Below are 12,676 nucleotides of genomic sequence, written 5' to 3'. Positions count from 1 at the left end.
CTGTAAGGCAGGGGTGTGAACAGAACCCAACCCTTGGTCGCTTAGCTAGCCACTTCGCGTCAGAAACCATTTCTTGAATGCCTACTGTATGCCAAACATTATGATTCATACCTTACTTAATCCCCACGACAGTCTTGTAAGAGAGTTTTGGGTGTTGCTTTTTTTTCCAGTCTTCACTTTGGTCATCTCACTTGCTTTTTCTAGATGCTTCCGTGGGTCATCTCAGAGCCTGTCTCACTCTGGGGCCTTGATTACCTTGGGAAGGGTGTGCCCTCCGTCCTCCAAGTCACGTGGTCTCTTAAGTCACCTCAGGCGTTTATGTAGGTAGTTAACTTTGCGGGGACTAGTGTTTCTCAGGAATGATATTTTTCCTTCTCTGCCCACTTGTTTTTGATGTACCAAGGGCACCTTTTTATATTCTTTGGTTTCTACAGTCATAGCTCATTTAAATGATACCGGAGAAATTAAGATGGTCAGACAAATTGGTTGGATGGGGCTAAGTTTCTAGAGTCTTGGGCTGGAACCTGGCTACGTTGCCATGTGGCCTCATGAAGAAGGTGTGTAGTGAGGCCAAGAGAAATAGCCTAGTCCCCTGGATCTAACCTTGAATCTTCCCCTCAAGGCTGATGAACTTGGGCAAGTCCGTCTCCATCTCCGGCCTATAGTTTCCTTGACATCAGGGTGATGGGCCAGCTGATTTAAGATTCTGTGATTCACGTGGCTGCTTTGGGGGGCTGCCTGGGGGTTGACTGTTGACAGGGCTGAGGTCACCTTGACTTTTCACTGGGTTTGACCCAGCACTGGAATAGGACTCCTCTGTCTCTGCCCCAAGGGGCCTTTTGCAACCACCCATATTGGCTGAAATCATGGGAACACTGTAACTCTCCCTTTAACTCCTCCTGGCTGAATTGTCTTCTGAGATGAAGGAAGAGTGTCTTCTTTCTCCAAGGGACATGTTTCTAGAGAATCGGTCCTCTTGGCATTTTCAGCGTTCTTTCATCTCAAAGGCAGATGCCACTCCTAAGTAAGTGACTACCCTTTTACTTTCCCTAGGTCACCTTGGAAAAAGCAGTCCCAGGCCAGCAAAATTGAGACCTTGATTTATGGAGGGGCTCTTGGTGCCAATGGGCCCATGTACCCTGCAGTCACATCATTCCTGGGCTTCATGGGGATTTGGGGAGCTCAAAGTTATGGAGGAATAAATTCCTGGGCAACTGTACCTCCGCCCTGAACTTTGGGATTCCAGAAAGGCACAGCTGCAGAAGGACTTAGAGGTTTTCATGGCCTGTTACTGACATATCTTCCCAAGGCGTCCTCACGATAAGACCCAAGGTTGTTTGTTTGTTTGTTTCCATTTGTCTAGCTAGTGAAGTATTGCTTTTCACCAGTCTGCTAGATACTTTAAGTTTATCTGAACTTCATCATTTACCGTGTTTCCCCGAAAATAAGACCTAGCCGGACAATCAGCTCTAATGCATCTTTTGGAGCAAAAATTAATATAAGACCCTGTCTTATTTTACTATAATATAAGACCGGTTCTTATATAATATAATATAAGTAACATAATATAATATAATATACCGAGTCTTATATTAATTTTTGCTCCAAAAGAGCATTAGAGCTGATTGTCCAGCTAGGTCTTATTTTCAGGGAAACAGAGTACAAATGTGTTTATATAAGTAGTCTCCTTTCGTCCTCGTCACCACCCTTTTGGGTTGGAATAACTGTTCCCATTTTATAGACTATTTTGTCTTTGCATATGACAAAGTGGAGCAGTCTTGGGTGGGAATCTTTCTTCAGGAGCTCTTTCTTCCCTAAGGGCTGGGAATCAAATCCAGAATTAAAAATTAAAACCAAAAAGCATTGTATTATATCAACTGTCATTTGTACAGTGAACTGTTTCTAGTGTCTTGTGATTTAAGGCAACCTGCAGCCAGAGATCTAAGGAGTTATGGATTTAGGGAAATTTATTTGTCTCTGATTGAAAATCCAACTCACCCAATTAATCCCTCTGGTGGAACTCAGGGGCCTTTTCATCTAAAATTCAGGATTTCATTTGCTTTCAACCAGTGGACTGTTGCTCTGTTCCATCTCTCTGGCTGACCCTTTCCCTTTGTCCAGCTGTCTCCTTAGTGTCTCCATCTGGTGTCCCAGTGGTCTCCAAAACTCAACCTGCCCCCAACTGTACATATCACCTGAGGAGTTTACAGTTCCCCTCTTATTGGCACTACCATCTACCCAATCTCCAAGCCAGAAACCTGGTGGTCCTTAATGTTTCCCCTTCCACATCCAACCAATCACCAACTCCCAGAATAGCCTCCAAGGCTTCCAGGACTGGCCCTTCCACTCTCATCTTTCCCTGTGATAAAACCCGCTGTGTTCCCCTCCTTGCTTTTGCTCACTTCCATGTCTTAGATCTGGAGTGCCCTGTCCTCCTTCTCCACATGGTCAATTCTTCATCATTTAGGATTCAGTCCCAACTTTCTCTTTCCTTAGGAAATCACCCCTTTCCCATCCCCATTAAAACATCCTCCGTATCTGTCATCAATGCATATAATGCCTGGTCTAACAATTACTCATCTATATGTCTGTCTCCCCAGACCATGGGCATTTTGATAACATGGCCATTCACTTTATTTTCTTTGTAGAACTTATTGCTAGCTGCAAGTTTGTTTTAAATTCTTCATGAATATATTTTGTGTGTGAACCTTCCACAACAGAGGTCAAGAACTATGTCTGTCTTGTTCACTGTATTATCCCCAGAGCCTGGCACAGTGACTGGTACATAGCCGGTGACCGATACAAACTCAATGAAAGAACAAATCCATCTTTGTTTCCAAGGATTGCTTGGGATCTAGCAGATAATGGATATGCAGTCAGTGTTGGTTGGCTGAATGAAAGAATAAATAAAAACGGAGGATGCGCTGTCCCAGTTCCTTGTAGAAGGTGGAAGGAGAGACTCGGAGTGGGGGAGGGTGATTAGGGGAGGAGGGATCCCAGTGGAGATTCAGGCAGCTTTAATATCTGGGCCAGGACCAGGGCAAGGTGAGAGCATAGAATTTAAGAGGATCAAAAAATTTGGTCATTAAGATAAATAATATTTTGGGAGTGGCTGGATAGCTCAGTTGGTTAGAGCGCGAGCTCTGAACAACAGGGTTGCCGGTTCGATTCCCACGTGGTCCAGTGAGCTGCGCCCTCCACAACTAGACTGAAGACAATGAGCTGCCACTGAGCTGCTGGAGGAGCTCCTGGAGCCAAATGGCTCAGCTGGTTAGAGAGTGAGCTCTCAACAACAAGGTTGCCGGTTCAATTCCCGCATGGGATGGTGGGCTGTGTCCCCTGCAACTAAAGATTAAAAACAGCAACTTGGACTTGGAGCTGAGCCGTGCCCTCCGACAACTAGATTGAAAGACAATGGCTTGGAGCTGATGGGCCCTAGAGAAACACACTCTTCTCCAATGTTCCCCCCCCCCCCAAAAAAAAGATAATTAATATTTTAATGCAATATTAAACAAATAAAAATACAAAAAATCCATGATGAATAAAATATAGAAATTTTAGGACAGTATTCTCCAAGAAAAACCAGAGGGACTGAGTCAGTCAAAAGGACAGGGAGCCTAAATGACGAAGAATTGACCGTGTGGAAAAGGAGGACAGGGCACTCCAAATCTAAGACATGGAAGTGAGCAAAAGCAAGGAGGGGAACACAGCGGGTTTTATCACAGGGAAAGATGAGAGTGGAAGGGCCAGTCCTGGAAGCCTTGGAGGCTATTCTGGGAGTTGGTGATTGGTTGGATGTGGAAGGGGAAACATTAAGGACCACCAGGTTTCTGGCTTGGAGATTGGGTAGATAATAGTACCAATAAGAGGGGAACTGTAAACTCCTCAGGTGATATGTACAGTTGGGGGCAGGTTGAGTTTTAGAGACCACTGGGACACCAGATGGAGACACTAAGGAGACAGCTGGACAAAGGGAAAGGGTCAGCCAGAGAGATGGAACAGAGCAACAGTCCACTGGTTGAAAGCAAATGAAATCCTGAATTTTAGATGAAAAGGCCCCTGAGTTCCACCAGAGGGATTAATTGGGTGAGTTGGATTTTCAATCAGAGACAAATAAATTTCCCTAAATCCATAACTCCTTAGATCTCTGGCTGCAGGTTGCCTTAAATCACAAGACACTAGAAACAGTTCACTGTACAAATGACAGTTGATATAATACAATGCTGTTTGGTTTTAATTTTTAATTCTGGATTTGATTCCCAGCCCTTAGGGAAGAAAGAGCTCCTGAAGAAAGATTCCCACCCAAGACTGCTCCAGTTTGTTCCTTTTTGTCCTGGGAGAGACTATGCTCCCTTGATTATTTTTTTGTAACGTCTCCATCTTATCTTAGTCTTGTTGAGCCCTGTTTGTTTCCCTAGATTTATTAGCCTTAAAGAACTTTTAGGGTACATCTAGGGGGTTGGGTGCTTTCTCAGCGACCAGAGTGAAGGAAGTAGTGAGCCTGGGTGGGCAGGAATACAGGAGAAAGGGAGGGTGGTGATCACAGCCCAGACCTCCATCTGGTCCAGTCCCCTGAACTACAGGAAGGGGGGAAGCAGGAGACCCTCCATGAGGCTGGGGACCGAGTCATGACAGGAGGAAAAGCCGTCTTCCTTCCCTTCAGTAGTAGAAGAGTCCCTTCTGTGGATCAATCCAAGCAGGCCCGGCACCACTGTGAGATTGCAAACATCTTTTCTCCTCCAGGTACATCCCAGCTGTCTGGCTGGGGTATTTTTCTTCCAGGGAGCAGAGTAATTCAGCACTGTGGGGCTCTAGGGAAAAGAGGAAATGAAAACAGTTTTCCAGCATCGGAATAGACGTAGTTGCTGAATCAAAATGCTCTCTGGTCACCTGGCCCAGATCTCCTCCGGTCCCTGCCCCAACTCTGCCTGTGCTTGCTCTCAGAGAAGCCCTTCTCGCTCTGCTAGACACTCAGTGGTCGTCTTTACTATTGTTCAAGATGCCGGTGACAGTGACGATGGGCTGCTGCTGCTGCTCGTAACTGCCACCTTTGGAGGACTTGGGACGTACCAGGCCCTCTGCGGAGCATTTCAGGTACATTTTCTCTCTCTAATCATGACAGCAACCCCCACGCGGTAGAGAGTTTTGCCCTTCATCTGCAGTTGAGGCAACTGAGCCTCAGGAGGGTCAACAACTCGCCCTACATCACACAGCTAGGTGGTCAGCATCTTCAGTTAGGGAGACCGCTATGCTGTGGGCAGACACCCAAGGTTAGTGGGAATGCAGTGGTTGCAGCCACTCCGGTCCACCTGCAGAGGGTACCCTCACCCCACGGAACTGCCCAGGGCTCCCTAACAGCCCTTCCCAACCTGCCCTTGGAAAGGGCTTATTTATCTAAGCCCTCTTCCCTCTAAACCCTACCATATAATTAGACTTCTCAAAATATTCTGTTTGAGTGGGATGGGGACAATCATATGCTACAGGCTTCTCCAATTTCACGAGCAGCCTCTATGAAACTGTTGGAGCAAAAGTCACGAGCCACCCCCACTCCAGATGGGGCTGTGTTTCACACAGCTGAAATCAGCTCAGCTGCTGGGACTTAGTAAGTGGCCCAAGGCCTTCTGGGGACTGTCACGTTGCTATGCCATATAGCATCCCCCCCCACCACACAAATTATAGCTCACCCACCCTGCTAACCTCTGTGTCACTCCCATCTGCCTGCCACATCACCAGCATACTCTCAAATTAGCGGTTAATTTGGTTCTCTGGATGTGTGTGGGTGAGTGCTTTGTAAACACAATACATGCTAAAACTCCCTTTCCAGCTAAATCTGAATTTTGAGCAACTCTTTCTATCAGAGACAGAGCCACGTAATGAAATGCAAAAAAGGAATGGTGGTAAATATTCATCTGTAGTGACAACATACGCGTGTCTTGGTTCACTGGCAACAAAACAAGTCAGAGGGATGCAATTGTTAAAAGCAAGTCAACCTTCTAGAGAGGCAGGGAGGTGGCTCAAGTGCAGGCCTTTGGGGGTTCAAATCCTGCTATGTCAGCCATTTACTGTGTGATCTTGAGCACGTTACTCTGTGCATTATTCTTCTATTGTGTAAAATGGGGAAAAGAATCATAGTCACCTCACAGGGAGGAGTACATAAATTAGTATCTGTGAGGCGCTATCAATCTTAAACTGGTGGTGGGGAGCCCAGCTTGGGGAAGAAAAGAGGGAAAAGAGAACTGTGAATTATTAGAGAAAAGAGATTATGCTAATCAGCATGGGAAGACTTCAGCATAAATAAGATGCCAAGGGTTTCAGGCAGCTTTAAACAATTATTTAAAAATACATATGTAGTTATGTTCCCACTATGTAAAAATGTCAAGCAACATAAAGTTTAAATCCGTTCTGTCACACTGCCTTTCCCAGAATTACTATTGTCAATTTCTTGGCATTGCTTCTGTATCTTTTACTTTGCATGTATACACATATGTATGTTTCTACAGAAATCCATGGCTTTGCTTGATGTTATTTCTTCCCTCCTTTCTTTTTTTTTTTTTTTAAATACCAACTTCAAAGGCTTTGTCTTGGAGCTCCTTCTTTGTCAGTATATATACTGACATAGATCTACTTCATTTTATGCTGCAAAATATTTAAATGTAGGGATGTACCATGGTTTGATCATTCCTCAGGTAGTTTCTTGAAAATGTCTTTCCTATTAGCTTAATAGCAATACTGAAATATGTTACTGTTCTCTTTCTAAAATACAAGATTGGTCATGTGACTGCAGCTGCTCCAGACCTTCACGGGGTTCCCATTGCTGAAACCCTAGCATTTCCAGGATGACGTCAGCCTATGATCACCGTTTCTCAAACATGTCACACACTTACACCCCTTTGCATCTTTACTCAGCTTGGAAGCCTTTCCTCCCTTCTCTCGCCAGTCATTCGTTCCTACATTCATTCAACAGTCATTCATCTTAGCCCAAATGAACATTAAGGTTACCCGTGGTCACTCTCCCAGCTGGAAATAGTTGTGTGTGTGTGTGTGTGTGTGTGTGTGTGTGTGAATCCACAGCTTTTTGTGCCTTATTTATTTCTCCATTCAGCAAGTATTTATCAAGTGCCTATTCCATCAGGCTGCCTCTTTGCTCTCCTGTCTGTCTCCCTGACTCAGCTGTCAGTTCCTTGGGGGCTGAGATCATGTCTCATCCATGGGGTTTCCCAGGGACAATAGACATCCAGCATGGCTCCACTTTTCACCTGCTATCCAGGTGAAATTATTTGTTGTACCTCCTTTCACTGTGGTTTAGATGAAAAATTATATGATCTCTCTAGTTTTTCATACAATAGATGCTTATAGTAAATATTAGTGGGAAAAAATGAATGGGTGGATAAATATAATTTGATTTTCGTGATTTAGAGATGCCGTCTTACTGTGAGCTAAAGCCTTGCCCGTACTGTGCAAGGTAGACGTCATTCTTCTCCGGGCCCTGTTGCCTTTGAGAGGTTTATAGGAATCCTGTAATGTCCAGACATCTTGCTTGCAGGTAGTGGGGTTTTCTTATTGTTAAGACTTTAATAGGACATGTAGTATACTCAAAAATGACTGGTGCAAAGGCAACACTTATGAATAAAAGAATGATGACTCATTGAACTTGGGTTAGGAAGTTATTTCTAGTATGAGGTTGTCAAGAGCAGGTGTTCAGCAGGTGGGATCTGGAGTCAGATCAACTGGGTGTGAATCCTGTACTTCCTGCTGTGTAACCTTGAGCAAATCGCTTTCTCTCTGAGCCTCACCAGGGAATGGTGAGGGGAAGCAGGCTAGAGGTGAGGGAGTTATGTTTTGTCTTCCCAGGGGGCTGGTGGGGTTCCCACCTTAACCTGGCCAAAGGCACTTCCCCTGCTGAGAGAGAGACCAGACCTGACAATAGGGCAGCAGTCATGGTTCAGGCAAGAGGACCTTCTGGAGGAGCAGGGCTCTGCATACCAGGGCCAGGGAGGGCCAGTGTTTATTGTATGCCTGTCTTTCTTCTTTCAAAATAACAAACTTCTGTTAGTCATTCCAGTCAGACTTGCTGGACACTGGGGATTTCAGGAATGTGTCTACTTCTACAATTGGGACTCAGTGTGGCACAGAGGATTCTAGAACTATGCCTTCCAATGTGATAGCCCTTTGTGGCTATTGAGCACTTACAATGTGGCTGGCCTGAATACAGATGTGGCATAAGAATAAAATATACATCAACTTTAAAAGACTTACTACCAAAAAAAGAATGTAAAATATTTCATTAATATTTTTAAAGTTTTACTATATGTTGAAATGATAATAATCTAGATATATTGAGTTAATGAAAACATTATTAAAGTTAACGTCACTAATATCTTTACTTTTTAAAATGTTTGTACTAGGAAACTTAAAATTACATATGTGTGGCATACTTTATATTTCTATTGGAAAGTACTGTTCTAGAAGTCTCGGTGACTTTCAGCTATTCTTAGGTGGGTCAGTGGCCAAGATGTGAAAACACTACCAGGGTGGATTTAACACACCGTCATCCTTTGGGGAGTCTCAGAAATAGGTGGGTTAGGAAATCCCATTGAAGATTGGCCTTGCAGTGGCTTGGGCCACATTAGTTGGGTATAAAAGAGAAGAGTGACTTCAGAGGGCTGGACCCATGCGTTAAGTCTGGGAGTAAGAGAACTAATAATTTTCATTTTGCAGTAACCGCCTTAAAAAGGCTGCACCAAAACATCAGTCCAGAATACCAAGGTAGGGCTGAGGGGTACGCAGCCCCCAGGTATAGCCCAAAAAGCTTGGAAGTGGCTTCTAGGCTCAGCAACCAATAAGGTGGCTTTATTTGAGGGCCTCAGGAGTCTGTTCACAAAGACCCTGTTAGACTATAGCTATGTTGTACGGATTTTTATGTCATGGGTCAAGTCACAAATACCGGTGTAACAATTCCATATCATGAGAACATATTACCCAGAGCAGTGGACACTATTGGTGCCCTGCCCAGATCCTTTTCTGGTTCTGTGAGCCCATCCCCAGCTCCTGTGACTTTACTGCTAATAACTATAGCTCTGATCCTTTTTAAATGATTCCCCGTAGGTTACTGGTGCCCCTGTGCCCATTCAGAGAACCATAGTCCCCATAAGCCATTGACTGACTGATGTAAAACTCCACCTCCAGATGCAACAATTCTAATTTGTCACATATGTTCCAGTGCTCTCCAGTGACTAGACTGAGGCCACACCTGAAATCACACTCTTGTTTGGCTTCTTCTCTTTTTCCACTCTGCTCCCTCCACTTCCTTCCTGGTTTCTCCTAGAGCCACTTCCTTAATAAATCACTTGTCCCCACATACTCATCTCAGGGTCTGCTTCTGGGGAACCCCACCAGAAAAACATAGACTTTATTGTGGGTATTGGTCTTGACTTTGCATGGTGGCCACATAATACACATCCACTGATTGTGCGTGGGATTCCAAACCCTTGAGACAGACACCCTTGCCGAGAGCCCTGACCCTATGCCCAGAAGAGCAGGGGCAGTAGGACCAGGAGAAGGCCCGTGTGTGGTCTGCATTACTCTAGGCTGTGTTTATTAGAAGTAGCAATGAACATCACAACAATAGCCATGTGACTTCCCCTCTGACCATTTATTTTATTGCTGTTTAATCAGGCTCTTCCCCACACATCGTTTGATCTCCATCATGGCATCTTGTTTAGAACGTTGAAACTGTGTCATCTTCATGACACCTTTGCCCTCTTACATAAAATATTTCAAAATAAAGAGTGAAACAGGAACATTGCTGAGTTTTGCAACACCCAAGTATATTCTAGGCCTACATTTATAGGAAGTGGGGATGGGGAAGAACAATGAGTCCGTGGGCCTGGGGAGCGGAGGTGTCCACACCGAGGGTAGTCATACTGGCTGAGCAAGCAAGAAGGGAACGGGTGTCTGAGTCCTGGGGGCTCCAGAATCATCAGGAATTCCGGAATCATCAGGAATCATCGCCTTATAGATGGGGAGAGCCTTAAAAAATCTATAAACACACACTGTCTTCACGTGGGAGGTACCTACTTCCCCTGAAAATAGACTACGATAGAAAAAAATGAAAGAAAGCCTGAAAACCCACATTAACCAAACACACACACATGACAAACTCAAAGTCTCCAGATAAACAGCCTCAAATAGGCACCTGGTATCTCCAGCTCTGGGGTTGGGAGAAGATCTGGGGCTTTGTCCTCCAAAGGCAGGGGCCACTGTCCCCACCGGGGTCACAGCAACTTCTAAAGCCTCTGGGATCTGATTTGTCAGGTAGTCCTGGCCCAGCTGGACCCGAAGGAGGCCTGTTTAATGAAGACCCCACCCCTCCCATGTCACTGAGACAGTGACCTTCGGGAAGCTCTGTGCCCTGTGTATTTTTCTGAATACAGCAGCTTGGCATATCTAAAGAGCACACCGCTGAAAGGGCAAATGCTGGCTATTTAAATGTGGGTGTTGACTCTTGGGAACTGACTGGCTTCATGAGGCAGGGACCAGGTCCGGTTTGCTACTAACCATGGTAGCCTCAGAGCCCAGCCCTATGCCTGATACTTAGTCACTTAGTAGGCACGCAACATGTTTGTTGATTGAATGAAATAATCCAAGAAGAAAATCCCATTTGCTCAAGAATACAAATTTATAACCTTTCCATAGGTTAAAAATCGGTTTTTTTTAACCCTCAACGTGGACTTACAATTCATTTATTCTTCTGACATCAGCAGGCCCTAATGGAGCTTTCTTGAGTTGATGCTGAGTGTTTTCAGTGGGAGCCAGGGAACTAATTTGGTTATGTCCACATGAGAGGGTCTTCGGCAAATGCACTGGCTCAGACCTTCCCCCAGGATATAACTAAAGACGTGTCCCTCTTCCCCAGACAAAATGAGTAGCCCAAATGATCAGGGTCCTTATGTGTTGGAGGCCTAGCTGCTTGGACAGCTGGCATCAGGGATAGGAAGTTGAGGCACCGTGAGAGGAGGGAGGTCAGGGACTGGCCCTAGGATTGAAGACCAGGCGAGAGAAGATAGGTGTGACTGACTCTGGGACATCTTTACACACTAAACTCTCAGGCATAGGATGCTGGTCTGTGGAGAAACCCCCAAGCATCTACGAGAGCCTGTGTCCATGAGAAAGATGGAGCATAAAGAGCATCTTGAAAACGGAGAAGGCGGCTCTGATAAAATTTGCTTCCAGGAAAGGTTCTGAACTATATTATTGGACCCTCAGGGAATGAGGAGGCTAGCCAGTGGTGTCTACACTGTAGAGAGAAAGCCAAGGAGATGTGAGAGAGACTGGGAAGGAAGGAATAATTGGGGCTGCCACCTGAACCCCCCAAGGGAGGTGAATTTGAAATGATGATGGCAGTTCAGGGTCCCCGGGTCCTTTTCCATGCAATCTACCTTGACCTTCAGAGCATGGCTACTGGGAGAACTGGTGAGCCCAGAACGTCCTTCCTTTCACTTTCCTTCAATTTTGGACAAGAGATTAAGGCTTCTTTGGGTATTGGTTTGGGTACATGGGTTTTTGTTTTGCTTTGTTTTGTTTTTTCATGTCAGGGCTATATAGACCGTGGCTAGTTTCAGGAAGGACAGAGTTGAGGCTCACTGTGGGTGACTTAGTGGACGTTGGGGCCCTTCTGAGTGAGAGCAAGGCACAGATATCCCAAATCCCTCCCTGCTTCTCCAATGTCTCCCCGTGGGAGGTTTCCCAGGCCAGGTCACACAGGGGGAAGCTCTGGGAGGAGGCAAGGAGTCCGGAGAACTCAGGGCAGGAGGGAAGTTCAAGGCCCCTGTAGTGTAGCTCTGACAGTTGGGTTTGCTCTTTTTTGTAGAGCCAGTGACTGACTGAAGCTTTGATTGTTGAGGCATCCACTTCAAAGATGGTATCTGCTTCAAAGATGGCTATCTCCAATAAATTCATTGCCAGCCACAGGACTAGCTAAAGAGCCAGGCTGCACAGCACCCTCCCCCCAGGCTCTTTGGCTTTAGAAATCTTGGTTGGTTTCGACAACTGATCATTTGGGCTACTCATTTTGTCTCTTCCCAGGCTTTAAATTCCTGTTCTATATTTTAAATTCGCCAATAGTGAATGAGCCTGGGAAACCCCTAGGCTTCCACGCTTGACACTAATAAAAGCAGATCCCCAGGCTCGTGCACGTTCTCTCTCTCTCTCTCTCTCTCTCTCTCTCTCTCTCTCTCTCTCTCTCTCTCTGAAACCTCACTGTATGGCCCCAGGTGTGCTGTGTAATTTCCAGGTCCTGTAAGTAATAAAAAAAATTGTTTTCCAAAGTTTCCTGATGGTTATCACTGAAGGGTGTCTTGTGATTATAATAAAAACACAAGGGCGGTCCAGCCACAACACTGGTTATTGATAGACTGAGACCACACACAGCAGCACCTGTAGGTCAGGGCACCATGTGCCACCACTTGAAGGTGAAGGGCTTCCTGCGGACGTTGGTGCCGCAGTGGACTTCCCCCAGAAACTTGTGGTAGGCGGAAATGTCATCGATGAAGGTGCAGCAGAGGCCCAAGGGCTCCAGCAGGGAGCGCACATGTGTCTCCAGGCAGCACACCTCCTCAACCTGGGGCCCGAACGGCTTGGGGATGCCCAGGTCCCTGTTGAGCACAATCATGTTCAC

At 45.6% G+C, this 12,676-nt stretch overlaps 1 protein-coding gene and 1 long non-coding RNA gene across 4 annotated transcripts in view; one reads left to right on the top strand and one right to left on the bottom strand.

Moving 5' to 3' along the window:
- LOC308501009 overlaps positions 1-12,323 on the top strand; it is a 13,445-nt gene extending 1,122 nt beyond the window's left edge. Inside the window, exons 2-3 of the long non-coding RNA XR_013993817.1 lie at positions 5,000-5,094; positions 11,870-12,323. This is a non-coding gene — a long non-coding RNA (uncharacterized lncRNA). The remainder of the gene's footprint in view (positions 1-4,999; positions 5,095-11,869) is intronic.
- The window catches only part of PADI2 (peptidyl arginine deiminase 2), a 51,098-nt gene continuing 42,635 nt past the window's right edge, over positions 4,214-12,676 (bottom strand). For 2 of the 3 annotated variants that reach the window (XM_081056546.1, XM_081056547.1), the window contains one exon: positions 9,807-12,676. In XM_081056546.1, coding sequence (XP_080912672.1) covers positions 12,443-12,676 — 234 coding nt within the window. In that variant the 3' untranslated portion in view covers positions 9,807-12,442. Of the gene's footprint in view, positions 4,812-9,806 lie in introns of those variants that run through there. The other variant, XM_081056545.1, reaches the window with a different exon arrangement.

This window comes from Rhinolophus hipposideros (genome assembly GCF_964194185.1).
Source record: "Rhinolophus hipposideros genome assembly, chromosome: 8".
Classification (NCBI taxonomy): domain Eukaryota; kingdom Metazoa; phylum Chordata; class Mammalia; order Chiroptera; family Rhinolophidae; genus Rhinolophus; species Rhinolophus hipposideros.
The sequence above is the reverse complement of the archived record's forward strand: the minus strand, read 5'-3'. Positions and strand labels throughout refer to the sequence as shown.